At 46.5% G+C, this 15,342-nt stretch overlaps 1 protein-coding gene across 3 annotated transcripts in view; it reads right to left on the bottom strand.

Moving 5' to 3' along the window:
* LOC119372450 (calcium-dependent secretion activator) overlaps nt 1-15,342 on the bottom strand; it is a 1,123,203-nt gene that overhangs the window by 899,551 nt on the left and 208,310 nt on the right. For all 3 annotated transcript variants that reach the window (XM_049419575.1, XM_049419577.1, XM_049419576.1), the window contains exon 8: nt 6,074-6,447. In XM_049419575.1, coding sequence (XP_049275532.1) covers nt 6,074-6,447 — 374 coding nt within the window. The remainder of the gene's footprint in view (nt 1-6,073; nt 6,448-15,342) is intronic.

Genomic DNA, 15,342 nt, shown 5'->3' with positions numbered 1-15,342 from the left:
ATTCTCAGTAGATGTAGATTACCTATTCTATTTTGTGCTGAACTCTGAGCTATTTATAATTTTTAGAACCTGTATTGAAGCGAGCGGAGTTCTAGCGTTTGAGAGGGCCGCAGGCATATATCTAGAAAGCTTTATGACGTTAGAATTTTATCTCGCCTCGACTTTTGCAGTACATGATGGCCTTCTTTACGTTCAGCTAAAAGGGATTTGCACTGGCACTCGTGTCGCTCCAATGTTGTGCAACATGTTTTTAGCTTCCTTTGACACAGAATTAGCTCAAGTACTTGACGATGCAAAGGTGCTGAAGGTCTTTCAGTATGTGGACGATTTTTAGTTATTTTCAACACTAATCCTTTGTTGACCACCGCTAGCTCAGTGGATGAAGATCTAGCACTTTTCAGACAACATGCTAACGGCCGTTCGCTCACGTATGAGCTTCCCATTGACAATAGTTTGCAATTTTTAGACTTGAGCATCACTTTCTCGGAGCGACACGTGAACTGGGCCTATCACCCACGTTCGCGCAAAGAGCTCTTACCTTTCGATGCGGCCCATTCTAAACTTGTTAAAAGAGCCATTGCGACCATGTGTCTCCAGGAAGCGCTGGTGAAATCTTGTCCTCACAGAATGCAGGATAGTTACATGGATCAGGTTAGGCGGCTGCATTCAGCTGCCTATCCTAACTCTGTCGTTGTATCCATTGCCGAAACCCTCCTTCAAAAGTTGAAGGGCACAAGGAAAAGCAGGCAGCCCATGGTCAAAAGACCTATGGTGCTACCTTATGTTCATAAGGTAGCGCACAACCTTAAGAACGTGGCTAACAGGTACAGTGTGCCTGTAGTTTTTTCTGCGCCACGAAAGTTGGCTGGCATTTGTCCACGAGAGAGAGAGAATAAGAATAAAAGAAAAGCGGGGAGGTTAACCAGGGCTGAGCCCGGTAGGCTACCCTGCACTTGTGGGACCTCCACTTTGGGTGGGAAAAAACACGCTTCGAAGTACTGTATGTGGATTGCACCGTGGGCGTGGTGTATGAAATCGCACTTAGTTGTGGTCGGGTTTACATCGGCCAAACCGGTCGGTGTTTGAACGTCAGAGTTAGGGAACATCAGCTGTCGCTTCGAAATAATTCGGCAGCACATTTGCCTGCACATTGCCATTCCTGTTCTTGTGAGGCGAGTTTTTCAAGCGTTTCTGTTCTCGCCAAAAGCTCAGATGCTCTGGCCCGGGAATTAATGGAAGCTTTTTGAATAAAGAAGAAAGGCGACTTGTGTGTAAGAGACACATCAGTGGTTTTGCGCATGTCTGAGTTCCAATTCTGCTTGTCGTTGCTTGATTAGATATGCCTTTTTATTGACCTCGTGTTTTTTTTTATGCGTAGTGACTAGCTGATGCAGTGCGGTGCGCGCGTGTGTGGTGCGGCATATATATTTTCTGCGTTTCTTCTGAGGATAAATCGGTTGCGAGTGACGCTCTTTCCCTTTGCTTCTTTGTCATTCTTACGGTGTTTTAGGCGTCTAGTTTTTCCCTCATCCCCATGAACGAGGCTGACAAAGAAAAAAAGCCACCTTTGCTACGCCGGACGGGCTTTATGAATTTAATGTAATGCCATTTGGCTTGTGCAACGCCCCAGCCACATTTGAGCGCATTATTGATACCGTTCTTCGTGGCCTAAAATGGAAGACCTGCCTCTGTCACTTAGATGATATCCTTGTTTTTTCATCTACCTTTATCCAACATCTTCAACGATTAGATGAGCTACTCGAGTGCCTTTCCAACGCTGGCCTTCAGATAAATACAAAGAAGTGGACATTCGCCAGCAAAAGTATCAAAGTCCTCGGTCAAGTCGTTTCGAAAGACAGCATCTGGCCAGACCCTGACAAAATCGCAGCTGTACTGCAGTTCCCTTAACCTCCAACCAGAAGACGTTGAGCAGATTTCTTAGTCTGGCGACAGACAGTTGTTACTTTCGTCGCTTTATACGCAACTTTACTAGCACAGCGGCTCCCCTAAATAAGCTATTAGTCACTGGTGCTTCTTTTGCATGGTCCAACGACTGAGAGTTTGCATTTGAAACCCTTAAAGAACGCCTGACTTCCGGACCAGTGCTTCGCCACTTTCATGAGATAGTGCCCACTATACTCCACACTGACGCAAGCGCACAAAGTATCGGAGCAGTGCTTCTACAGCGTGACGCCGCCTCTAAAGAGCAAGTTGTGGCATATGCTAGCCGGACCTTGTCGACAGCGGAGCGCAACTACACGATCACGGAGCAGGAGTGTTTGGCCATTGTCTGGTCGATACAGAAATTTCGCCCATACCTCTACGGCCGGCACTTCACCATCGTCACCGACAATCACGCACTGTGTTGGCTGTCATCAATGAAGAATATGTCGGGGCGTCTAGGACGTTGGTACTGCGCTTGCAAGAATATGACTTTACCATCACGTACAAGTCTGGCAAATGTCATCATGATGCCGGCAGGCTGTCCCGATGCCCACTTTCGCTTTCTCTTGATAACACACCCTCTGCATCTCCTTTGAGTGGCTCCGATGTCCCGCCTGCCTCACGCCAGCTCTCGATTACCTCAGTGGATCAAATGCAACTTTATTTGCGCTCCGATTTCCGTTCACTTCAGCTGGCAGACTCTTACTGTCGAATTTTCATTGATCGCCTTCGCGGCATCACTAAACCACCCACAGCTGCTTGCGACGCCAGCTTCGACAATTTCGCCTACAAGATCGGGTGCTTCATCGCTACATTTATCATCCCACGTGTAACAAGTGAGTGCCAGTCCTTCCCCGGTGCCTTCGTCTTCGTGTTTTAGAAGCATTTCACGATGACATTGCTGCCGGCCACCTAGGCTTCCACAAGACTTACGACTGCATCAAGACCGGCTGCTTCTGGCCTGGCTTATCCACAACGGTTGCCAAATACGTGGGCTCGTGTCATCACCATAAACGATCCACATCTCCTCCCACCTGTTTCCTTCAGCCTATACTCTGTCCGACCACACCTTTTGAATTTGTCGGAATTGACTTGTATGGTCCCCTGCCATTGACGCCTTCCAATCACCGTTAGACTGTCACTGCAGTCGACCATTTAACAAGATACGCCGAGACTGCACCTCTTCATTCTGGTACCGCTACAGAAATCGCCGACATTTTCTTGCACTCTATTGTCTTGCGCAACAGAGCTCCTCGCGCTCTTTTGAGTGACCATGGCAAGGCCTTCATTTCACAGGTCCTCGACGACGTCCTGCAGGCGAGTAATATGCATAAAACCCCGTTTACATACCACCTGCAGACGAACGGCCTTACTGAGCGTTTCCACCGAACGCTCTCTGACATGATTTACATGTACTTACGTCCTGACCACAAATACTGGGACAACATCTTACCATTATTCACATTCACTTACAATACTGCAACACAACGATCTACTGGCTACAGTCCTTTCTTCCTGGTGTATGGACGGACTGCCTCCTGCGTCTTCGACACGGCATTCTTTTTTACCCCTGCTCCGTCCAGTACTAACCTACCAGTAAAGTATGCAGCTCGAGTCGCGCATTGCCGTGAAATTGCTCGTCTAAACCCGGAAGCTGTACAAGAGGAACGAAATCGACGCTGTGACAGTAAACGACATGACGTGGTCTTTTATCCAGTAGATAAGGTCTTACTATGGACCCCGGTTCGAACGTCTGGACTTAGCGAGAAATTCTTCACCGGTATACTGGCCTCTACACCGTTCTACGACAAACTTCCCCAGTGAACTATCTCCTCACCCCGCTTCTGTCCGTCACTGACCACCGTCATCGTAGCACAGAGATTGTACACGCCTCCCCTATGAAGCCGTTCTTTACTCGTTCAGCCGATCTTTGAGTTGCGGCCAGGCTGGCCGCTTCGAAGAGGGGGGAAATTAGTGTAAGCACATTTAACATACTGCATCGTTCTCATTTGTACATAGCCATCATCATCCCTGTTCTTCTTCTTCGTGTTTTGTGCCGAGGCAGAGACTGCGAAATAAACTGTTGTGCTTGCGTTATCTGGTCCGGTCGTCCGGCGTCTTTCAATATTCACAAAACTAAAGTAATGTGCAACAGCCTCGGAAGAGAACAGCGCTTTTCGATAGGTAGCGAGGCACTGGAATTTGTAAAGGAATACATCTGCTTAGGACAGGCAATGAAGCAATAGAAAAATAAGAAAGGGATGGAGCACATTTCCAAGGCATTATCAAATCATGAATGGTAGTTTACAACTATCCCTCAAGAGGAAGGTGTACGACAGATGCATCTCACCGGTACTCACCTCCGGAGCAGAAACATGGAGGCTTACAAAGAAGGTTCACCTTAAATTGAGGACTGCGAAGCGAGCAATGGAAAGGAAAATGACAGGTGTTACCTTATGGGACAGGAAGACAACAGAGTGGGTCAAGGAACAAATGGGTGTTAAGGACATCTTAGTCGAAAACAAGAAGAAATGGACATGTACGGCGTAGGCAAGATAACCGCTGGCCGTTAAGAGTAACTGACTGGATTCCAAGAGAAGGCAAACGCGCGAGGGGGAGACAGAAAGTTAGGCGGGCAGATGAGATAAAGAAGTTTGCGGGTACAACGTGGCAGCAGGAAGCACACGACCGGGTTGATTGGCGGAACATGGGAGAGGCTTTTGCCCTGCAGTGGGCGTAGTCAGGCTGAGGATGATGATAATACTGATGAGTCACCTTGCTGTGTATATCTCTCTTGTCATGTTTAGACTAAGCGCGATTAACCAATGTACTAACACACTGAAAAAAGTCAGAGTTTCGCCGCAAGGGCGAAGCACTGAATACGATAGCAAGAAATTGGAATGTCACATGAAGAACAACAAGCAGCTCGAAACTTGCAGCGCGCCGCTGAAGCGCAAAAAAGGACGCCGCTCAAAAAGAACGCACAGGTATACACAGGACAAGCGTGAACTAACAACTGTCACAGTTGTTACGACCTTGTGTTTCAGCAGCGCACTGCAAGTGTCGCCTATGCAGAACGCGATGCTCTTAAGTAATTGTTTTTCTTTTTTTCTCTTATTTTTTCTTTTTCAGTGCGTGGAGTGACCCCTCTGCATCTCCCGCCACGCGTCTGTTGCAAGGTGTGCCCGATGTTCTTTTTCTTTCGTCTTACATCGCGAGTGGGTACAAAAAGGGGCCACTTCTTCGCACACATTTCAAGGGGAGTTTTCAAATTTAAAGAAAAGTAGGACACATTGCATGATAGAGCACACGCTCAAGCTCCTTCAAGCTCTGCGTAACGGCAGCAGTAAATGGTGCATATAAATAAATATATAAATAGCTCGCCGTTATTATCCCGGCGGATGCATGGCGCATCGCAGAGTTGTCTAACGTGGTGCGCTGTGGAGCGAGGGGTCGCTGGTTCAAATCCCTGGTCGGGTGCTCTGGAATCTGTTTTCTTCTGATTTATTTTTCTTTGTGCCTTTTATATATATACATGCATATACATATGCGGGACATGACGGCGACGGCAGAGATCCGCCGAGAGTGTTCATATAATTTCTATTGCAATAAAAGCAATAAGGAGAGATATATGTCGAGCTGTGTATATCTTTTACCTGGTTTCAGTTCCATAGTTTAGGGTGGCAATATTGTGTCCCTGTACTTGTACATATTAGTGGAAAATCTATTAAAGGTGAAGTAAGGTGGCAAATTGAGCCAGTTGGAACATACTCAACGTGTTCAGCGCAAAAAAGGAACACGAAAAACACTGTGTAGTGCACTTCCTTGTGTTTTTCGTGTTTCTTTTTTGCGCTGAACTATTAAAGGTGGGCAGTATGCAGCAGGCAACTGGTGTGCTGGGCACGACACTGATGACAATTAGAATGGACACTTACCACAAAAGTTCACATAAAAAAGGAAACACCTTCAGGGCACTCATGCACTACACGGGCCAAGTGCGAAAAGTGTGGAAAGGATTAGCATTTTTTAAAAGGACTCGTAGCAGTATGCTTACCCTGGATGTGCGTACTCAACAGAGCACTACGAGTACCCAACAGAGCAGAACAAAGCTGCTCATATCAGTACTCACCCGCAGTGCTTCATGTTCTGGGGCTTGTCCATGCGCAGGGCGATCTTGATGCGCAAGTCCTGGTCCTGAGCGTTCTTAGGCACCACCATGCGGTACCACTCGGGTGCCTTGGCACTCAGGGGATTGGGGTGCAGCAGCACCTTGCCCAGCTCCTTGTCATCCAGGGAGAGCAGACCGGGGCTCTCGGTGTACAGCTTCACCTTGACCAAGGGCAGCGGCTGTCCCGTGGTGAAGTCGCCCTGGGTGTCCCACATGGGCTTAGAGGCCTCAGCGTGGTCCGTCTGCAGCTTCTCACCCCCCTCCACCTCCATGGTGCAGTAGACGATGCGGTTCGGAGCCAGCGACTTAAGCCCCTTCACCTCCATCACCACCACCTGCCAAGCAAGAGGCATACGCACATGGCGGTTTTTATTTACGTTCAATGCTCTCTGCGTGCTACATAGTGAAGCACCAACAACCAGCCAGAAAGAAACTGCTGCAGCAAGTGTTAGAAACAAAATTTGTGGCTAGGTTCCGGATTGCTGATAGCTGCATAATCACATTATCATTGTACAGTTCCGAAATGGTACAGTATTACAGTGCAAGGATCCTGTGAAGCCCCCAGTGAACGACGAGAGTGAAGTGCCCAACGCTATGACAAGTGCAAAATAGACACAAAGTGTTCAGGCTTTTCTGTTGTTCCAGTACATGGCCCTGTTCGCTAGGCCTCTAGTGCTGCTCTTATTCCCTTGTTTAATGTGCTTTTGCACACTGTTCTTGGTATGTTCCTTGGGTTTCCCACTCTAATAATGTTGCCCCCAAATACCATATTTTCTCGCATATAACCCGCACCCCTAACATTAACTCTGCAGAAAGAAAAAAAAAGATATGCATATAACAACTCCCACTTTTTAAGCACAGGTTATATGCAAGCAAATACGGTAAACCTGAATAAATGGGGGTTTGATGATATTAAATAATGCTTACACTTACCATGACCACAGAAGTTCGGATTATTCGAATTTCTCCAATTAAAATCTTTCAGTGGCCTTATTAAGAAATTTTCCAAGCATATTCCACAACAAATTATTTTTCATGTCCTGTCAATTTTCTTAAAGCCAAGCCTGACTGTACTCCGTCCAAAAGCAGTCATCTCTCGATCAAGCAGGTCAACAGATCCAGTCCTAACAGACCTTTCCCTGTTTTAAAATTTCAGGCACAACCTCATATCTCTGTATATCATCAAAAATAATGCAATAATTAAACAAAGACAAGGAGCCACACACTTGATAAGAAAAAGACAGGCGTCATGGTAATTGCTTACATCTAAGCCATGTTGTCTAAACAGCAGTCATTTTGTCCTACATATTACAGTTGAACGCCTTTATAAGAGACATGCACCGTGGTGCAGTTCTTGTCAATTATGTGAGGTGTTTCTTATAAGCAGGGTACCACATTCTCATTTTCTGATCAACCCCTCCTTCAGTGTAGGCGCACTAGTGTGTTTCTTACACTCAACTGTCTTTCATCTCAGTGTCTCTTATACTGTACTAATTTCCTATTACGTCACAATGGTAGATGCCTGCAAGCATTCAATCAATTATTTGAATGTCTCTCTAAACAACCGGCAACAGTAGTGCTTCCTCAACACACATTTTCATAAATAATCGCAAAAACATAAATTGTTAAAATATTATGACAGTGTCCTTGGAAAGAAGCAATCATGACTCAGTTTTAGTGAAAGACTCTCAAGAAACGTTCTCCCATAAAAATCCTACAAACTTTATGTTTACCAATTCAGAATCCTCACTGACTTGAGTAAATGTAATACATGATGAGGGAGTGGGGAGGTGATACTTACAGCAGCACACCATAAGCTGCATGAGTGACCTTCCTGCCGGCGGCAAGTTTTTCATCCACTTTACTTTCTTCACATTTATATCCCAATTATTACAAATAACATCTCCTATACTTTCCTTGGCATTATTGTCTGCTAGTTCTCGTTAATATTGTCCCTAACAAAGAAAAACGAGCCCTTAAAAAGGCATCTTCTTTCCTTCCTGGAAGTCAGTCACCTTCTTAAGAAGCCTTTCCAAGTTACCATGCTGGACCTTTTTCAATGTGTCAAGTGTAAGCAGAGTTACCCACAGGAAGGGGCATGTGGTGTCCTGCTAGATTGTACACTGGGGCACCGTTCATGAAATCAGCTTATCTAGGCTGCATAGTCGATGACTCTGATATATCTACCCTTACTTCCACATTGGCACTCCAATCTCAATAGCCCATCCTGTCCTTTCTTTCCCTGCATGTCACAACCTATAATTCATGTTGTTCATGCAATTATGTCGCATCATGTCTTTGGTAGATACCAAGTTCATGAAACGACCACGAGAACACCAAGACCTTGCCGTGTACATCAGGACATGCATGAGATGATGTTCATGTCATATGTGAAATATATTCGTAACACACTCATGTCATACGTCATGCCAGTTTTCATTCTAAAAAGACAGGGCGTGCAAACACGGACACAAGAAAGAAGTCAGGACACCACAAACATCGGCGTTTGTGGTGTCCTGACTTCTTTGTTGTGTCCGTGTTTGCACGCCCTGTCTTTTTAGAATGATTACTTACCAACTAGCTCAGCTCTCTGTTATTCTATGCCAGTTTTGTTCTATCATGTCATGCAATTTATGTTCATCAATTTTCGTAGTTACGCGGGGCAAAATGCGACAAAAATCTGCAAATAGTGAACATTTTTTAAAATTTCATTCAGTACCATAAAACAAAAGAACAGTAACTTTCTTCTGGGCACAAGAAATGCAGTACATAAACATGACCTAGTTCCCACTGTTGGAAAAGTTAAAGAAAAACGAAATAAACATGTCATGAATGTTTCATTTTGTCTGAACCAGTGGGGAAAAATGAGACGCAGCGTGGGATAAGATGGGACAGTGTAAAAAATCGGAGTGCCCACACAGTTTTCATAGACCTGCTCTTTATGCTCCGTGCACTGAGTCCCAACAGAGCCTGACGTTGTGGTACTCCACAACTGTTTGGAGATTAAGCACCACCAGACTTTCTCCGAGCTTGATGAGCTGCTTTTCTTCTTCGTCAGATAAAACTCGTTCACATTCCAACATGCATTTGTGAAGCACTTGGTCAAGAAATTCTTTCCTCTCCAGGACATCTTTGGGGAGAACTTCGCAGCAGCACCAATAGTCATAATGATGCTCCGAGTAATAAGCCACTTGGGGACTGACATAAATCATTTTAAAAAACGCCACAACTGACAACGTCAATCCAGAAACAGCATGAGGGACAAGAGAGGCTACAAACACAGGTGAAAGCCAACAACAGTGAACATAGAAGTTGTATAAGACAATAAGAAGAACAATCGTAAGGATATTTGCTGCGGCCGAGGTTTACGTGCCAAAATTACTATATCATTATGCGGCGGGTCATAGTAGGGGACTCCGGATTAATTTTGACCACCTGAAATTCTTTAACGTGCGCCTAAATTTAAGCACGCCAGTGCTCGTTAGATTTAGCCTCCATCGAAATGCAACCGCTGCGGCCGGGAATTGAACCCGCACCCTCGCGCTTAGCAGAGCGGCACCTTACCTCTTAGTACCATGAGTACTAAGCTATCACGGTGGGTAAACCTACAACACACTTTGCGCGTCATATTGAATTAAATTGAATTGAATTTTATTGCTCACATTTTTTACAAAAAGTTTGAATACACTGTGTGGACCCATAGCCATAGGCCAGTTTGGGTCCAAAAAGAAACATTTTATAATGCCACTTCGGAAAAGTGTAACTAAAAAGTTACATAATATCCAGCAAAGAAACATTACAGTACATGAAATAACCGCACAAAACCGTTACGACACAGGAAAGAACGAAGAAAGAAAATCACCTACTTACATACTAAAATTAAGACAGTCATCAGACTAAATATGACAGGACATTAATATATCAGTACAGTCTTCTAAATAGTGTTTTTCTAGTGCCTTAGTGAAATTAGAGCACATTTTTATTTCAAAAGGAATAACATTCCAGATTTTATCACCAACGAACTGTAAAAGCTAGCTGTAATTGCTTGCTATAGCTGGCGATAAACGTGCTACAACGCCCCTAAGTCAGCAACCACGCTGTGCAGATCGTAAGCCCACTATAAACAACCTAAACCTAAACACACACATCTAAACAACTTACGCAAAGACATCAATTCACATCGTAAGACTTGGATACAAATGCAGCATTGGCAGCTCCTCATTGACTGCTTCCCGTATGAACTCGACTGCCAAAATGGGTGGCATCTGCCGCATTTTTTCTTAGCAAGAAGTGGTGTTGATTGAGGACTTAACCTAAGTTCAGCTGTGCCCGTGCATTCACCACACCGTAAAACCCATACCATTAGCGTCAGTATAAAAAATTACACCATTTCCCGCTAAAGGGGACCATGAGGCGATGCGAAGCCGGAGCACTTGCACGATCGCGTTCCGTTGGCGTTCGTTGGGCATGCTACCGACCTCGCGTCGTGGAACGCGAAGAGGAACGCTACGCGCGTCTTGTCTTCCCTCTAGCCTGGCCGTTAATTATTCTCACAGATCGAAGGGGGAACGCGGTCGACAGGCGTGCGAGAGGAGGGCAGCGTAGGAGAGGAGAGAGAGGGGGAGGGGACGCGCATGCGCGGCGTTGCGCAGGAGAGAATTTCGGCATGTCTAGCCCATTGGTCTAGCCCGCGTTTCAGAGGAAGAGTGGAAAGGGGAGGGGAGAGGGGAAGTGGAGAGGGAGAGGGGCGAGGGAGTGGGGGAGAGGGTGTGGAGAGGGGGAAAGAGGAGACGGTTGAGGGGAGAGGGAAAGTGGAGAGGGGAGGGGAGAGGGGGATGGGAGAGAGTGAGTGGAGAGGGTATACGCATGCGCAGTAAGTGTGGTCACGTCGCACACCACCACCACCACCACCACCATCGGATTGAACTCCGCCATAAGATACTTCGCATCTAAAATACGTTTCATTGTCGTAAGTTTTCATGGTTTGACAGGACCACTGAAGAACCGCTGTCGGCTTGCTGGCATGCTGTCTAAACTGGTCGCCGGCGTCCTTTTGCGATATCCCATTTGCCATGCATTACCGAAAGACAAGTAAATTTGAGCTCAGTTTCATGACTTTAGGCACTATGCAACGTTGAACACTGTCGTTGCGGGTGTGCTGTTGATTCAGCTGCTGAGCCCTAGAGAATGGGTTCAATCCCAGCAACAGTGGTTGCGGTGTGGTGGAGACCAAGCACTAGATGCGCCTATTATTCCAGAGCCCTCCATTAATACCCGTGCCACTTCACTATTAACAACTGCAAACATTTATTGGAAAGCATCGCCTCTCATGTGCATATCGTCTAGCTGCGCAATGCTTTCCAATAAATGCTAGATGTTCGCTCGTGTGCTCATGCTCCTATTGTCTAGCTTCAGTGGTGCTTTAGAATAAATGCTCTCAGTTGTTAGTAGTGCTCATACTGTCAGTCTCAGCTTTCTGTCCCCCTTATTGTGCTTCACTTTGCCAAGACTCCATAACTCAGCTTCAAAGCTATTCCAAGAGGCTGTGCAACGTGCGGGTTTTTTTGCGACTTTTAAACGAAATTTAAAAAGAGAAAGAAAGAGCGAGAAAGAGGAAGAAATACATAAAGACAGAAAGAAATAGGAATAAACAGAGACAAAAAATACTAAGAAAGAACAGCGACATAAGAGAAAAAGAAAGAAAGAGGGGAATGTGCACGGCGCCCCATTTTGCTCTTGAAGCGAAAGCCAAGTCCAAGCTTTTGCTAGAAATGCTAAGTTTTTGCTAATAGTACTAAGTATGGCTAGGCTTGGCTATTCTTCTTTCGTTTCAGTCGGTTTCCAACACTACACATGTGTTACGTGGTTTGGGCGGGAACATGCCACGTGACTATACTCGGGTATAAGTAAAGAAAAAAGCGGCTTTTCGTCGTCGAAGGACCCCCCTCCAGTCAATGGTGTCACCGTGACATCACGTCCGAGCACATTGCGCCTACAGTCAGCGCTTGGACCCATGTTTCTATAAGGACGTCCGCGCCGTAAAGGAGTTCCTCTTGAAGCCTTCATTTTGAGCGAAGATAAAATTTTAGTTCAATTAGTTTTATTTTCCCATTAGAATACAACACATGAGACAGTTTACTGGTGAGCTGGAGTAGTGAACTGCTGCTTTATTGCTGACGGTGAATTTATGCTCTTCCTCCTGCACAGAAACAGGCGTAATCACACCCCAGCGAGCAATAAACGTGAGAATAATGAAGCGGTCACCCTTTGAGAGATTCTAAACCAGACAGCCATCCCTTTTGCGGGCGCAATAAGCGGGAACCACCTGCTAACGTCGTGCTCTATGCACAACGATAATATTAACGACTTCCTGGGGTAATCAATGAGAAATAAAGAAGCAGTTATCACCACCTGTCGCCGTCAATGGTCTGACAACAGGCGTGTGAAGCAGCATACACCACAGACGCAGGAGAGATAAAACGGCAGAACGCGCAACACTTCACGCTCAAGACAAAACACCTACAGAGGATGATGACGACCACTTTGTATCGCACAGGGTATTAGAGCACCGATCAATGGCACAAACATCGGCGGCTGTTTCCAAGCAGCGCCGAGCGCTTACGCAGCAAACGAACCACCACAGCGATCGTCATTACCGAACATTGCACACAACACACGAACAAGGCTTTTCGCGGAATTCAAATTGGGATGAACGGCACTAAAGTCAGCTTGCGAGAGCGTGATCCCACTGACGACGCCAATGGATTGTCACAAAGAGTGGAGGCGGCCATTTTGTTTCAAGTCCGTAAGCGCAGAAGAACACGCTTTTTGATTCCTCTCGTGAGCGCAGCGCAAAGGCAGTCAGCCGCGACGTCATGATGACATGGTGATGCCATTGGCTGGAGGAGGGTCCTTTGATGGCGAAAAGGCGCTTTTTTCTTGACTTGCACCAGAGTATAGCCATAGTCCCTCAATACTTTTTTATGGTCACGAAACTTCGGGCCAAGTTTGGTATAGGGACATAGTCTCCCGCCAGGGGCGTTAGTGCAGACAAGGGGGCTTTCATCGCGGCCGCTTAAACGGCTTTTTGTTGCGTCAAGAGGTTTCCGTGGCGGCGACTCGCTCTGGTGGTTTCACGGACATATTTCCGTGGCTTTTTTATATGCTGATCACCCATCGCGTATAGGCAGCGTACTCGTATCTGCGCGTAGCGGCCATAAATGTCTGTTCGGTTGCGGCAGTGTTCTATTCCTTTCGATCGCGGCGAAATCGGCGTGCAGCCACGCCCTGCACGCTGATTTAGCAAAGACTGCTCGGTCATGCCTTTTTGACGCTTTTTATTTTCCACGAGGCTGTAGCCGACGTCAGCGGAAGAACCGCGACCAACACAGCCGTACGTACGACGGGCGTGAATCCCGTCTCTTCACCAAAAAACGTACTGACGCGCGCAACTTACGCGATGATACTTTCTCCCGGCGATTTATCCATGCTTTGAAAAAAGACTTAGCTTAAATTCTTCTGAATATACATGACCGAGTTAAACGTTACTGGTACATTTCCGTGCACCACCGACGCTCGGCGTAGGAAATACCACGTTAGAGAAAAAAATTTTAGACGGCCAATGCGTCGCTAAGTTCTGTCTCGGACAGACTGCACGCACAAAACTCTGAAGTGAATATCACAACAATATTGTAATAATACGAGCGAAAACTCTGATAACGCTCTTTTACCAGCCTCGGTGGCTAAGCAGCTAAGGTGTGCTGCTAAACATGCTTCACATAAAAAACAGCGCTAAAAACGGCGGACAAGAGAAAGAAGGACACAGACGGCGGCGCTGCTTGTTGAAGCGCTCGCATTCCAGGGAGATGAGGCGCAAAAACATGTGTACTTATATTTACAGGCACATTGCAGAGCCACATGGCGTAGTTTCTTTTTTATTTTCTTTCTTGCAAAATGGCTAAGGACCCTTGCACTCTGCGAAGTGCCAAGCGATTGTATAATGTATTTTCCCAGCCATGCTCTACAGCAGCTTCTTTCACTTGGACGAAAGTTGAACAAGGGTCTTGCGCAGCTGTTTGATCTAGAGGAAATATTCAATCCTTTAGCATCTTATTAAAAGGTGAAAGCCAGTGGACTTGATCTATTCTATATATTCATAACAAACAGTAAATTGCTGGCTATAATCATTTTATTTTGAAAGCAGAAACTGAAGGCAAACAGTGAAGAACTCAGCTCTGTTTTGCAAGCTTTGTCCTCAGCCTTGTTTACCGTCGGCACACTTTCTGCAGAACAAGGGGAAAAACACAAAGGTTTACGAAATCCATCACATTTGCTGAAGTTGCGTTATAATCAGCGTGCCGAAGAACACAGAAGAGCAAGCCGCGTAAAACTGCAATATTTACCATGATTTACTGCATCCAATTCGTCGGAGACGTCCACGCGGATCCTCTGCACAGCATTTTCCCCACTGGAATCCTACTCCCAACGACTCTTGACCGGCCGCCTGTGAGGCAACTGCCGAGCTGCCGGCTTCTTTTTGGCCAAGTAAGCCGGGAGACATTCAAATAAGCGCCGGCCCTCAGCTTCACTCTTTCGCGCGGCAACCTCTCTATAACGCATTCGTCTTTGCGAATAATGTCCTCGTTATAGAAATGTTTTTCGCATGCTCGAACGTTTGGTGAACTGAACGAGAATGCGCTCGTTTCTTTACGTGGTATCGCCCGCCTCCACTGCTCGCGGCTTTCGGAGTCGCTGGGGAACACAAACGATACTTTTTCAGCGGTTCCTATAGCCGGAGCGATAGTGCGGCACACAGCATGTCTTTGTCATCGTTCGTGAAGCTGCCGCTAACTATTTGTCGCATACGAAAATGGTCACAGGCACATACAGCACCGCACACACGCGATAAAACGACGCAAACAAAGCGAACACAGCACGCCGTCGCCGCGCTGGCCTTGACGAGCGCCTTCTTCGCCGGAGCGACTGTGCGGCACGCAGGACGTCTTCTGCATCGTTCGTCACGTTGCCGCTAAGTATTCGTCACGTTTGAATACGATAAGACGCACAGAAAGCACCGCACACACGCGATACAGCACGACACACAAAAGCAAACACACCACGCCGTCGCCTCGCCGACTGCTTCGACGAGTGCCGCGGGTGCCCCCCTAACACTGGTGGCGCCGCCCCGCGGTCAAAGTGGTCAAAGTTGGCGGCACAAAAAGCTCTCGCAT

This window comes from Rhipicephalus sanguineus, chromosome 10, assembly GCF_013339695.2.
Source record: "Rhipicephalus sanguineus isolate Rsan-2018 chromosome 10, BIME_Rsan_1.4, whole genome shotgun sequence".
Lineage (NCBI taxonomy): Eukaryota > Metazoa > Arthropoda > Arachnida > Ixodida > Ixodidae > Rhipicephalus > Rhipicephalus sanguineus.
Note: the sequence above shows the minus strand (reverse complement) of the source record. Positions and strands in the feature narration are given on the sequence as shown.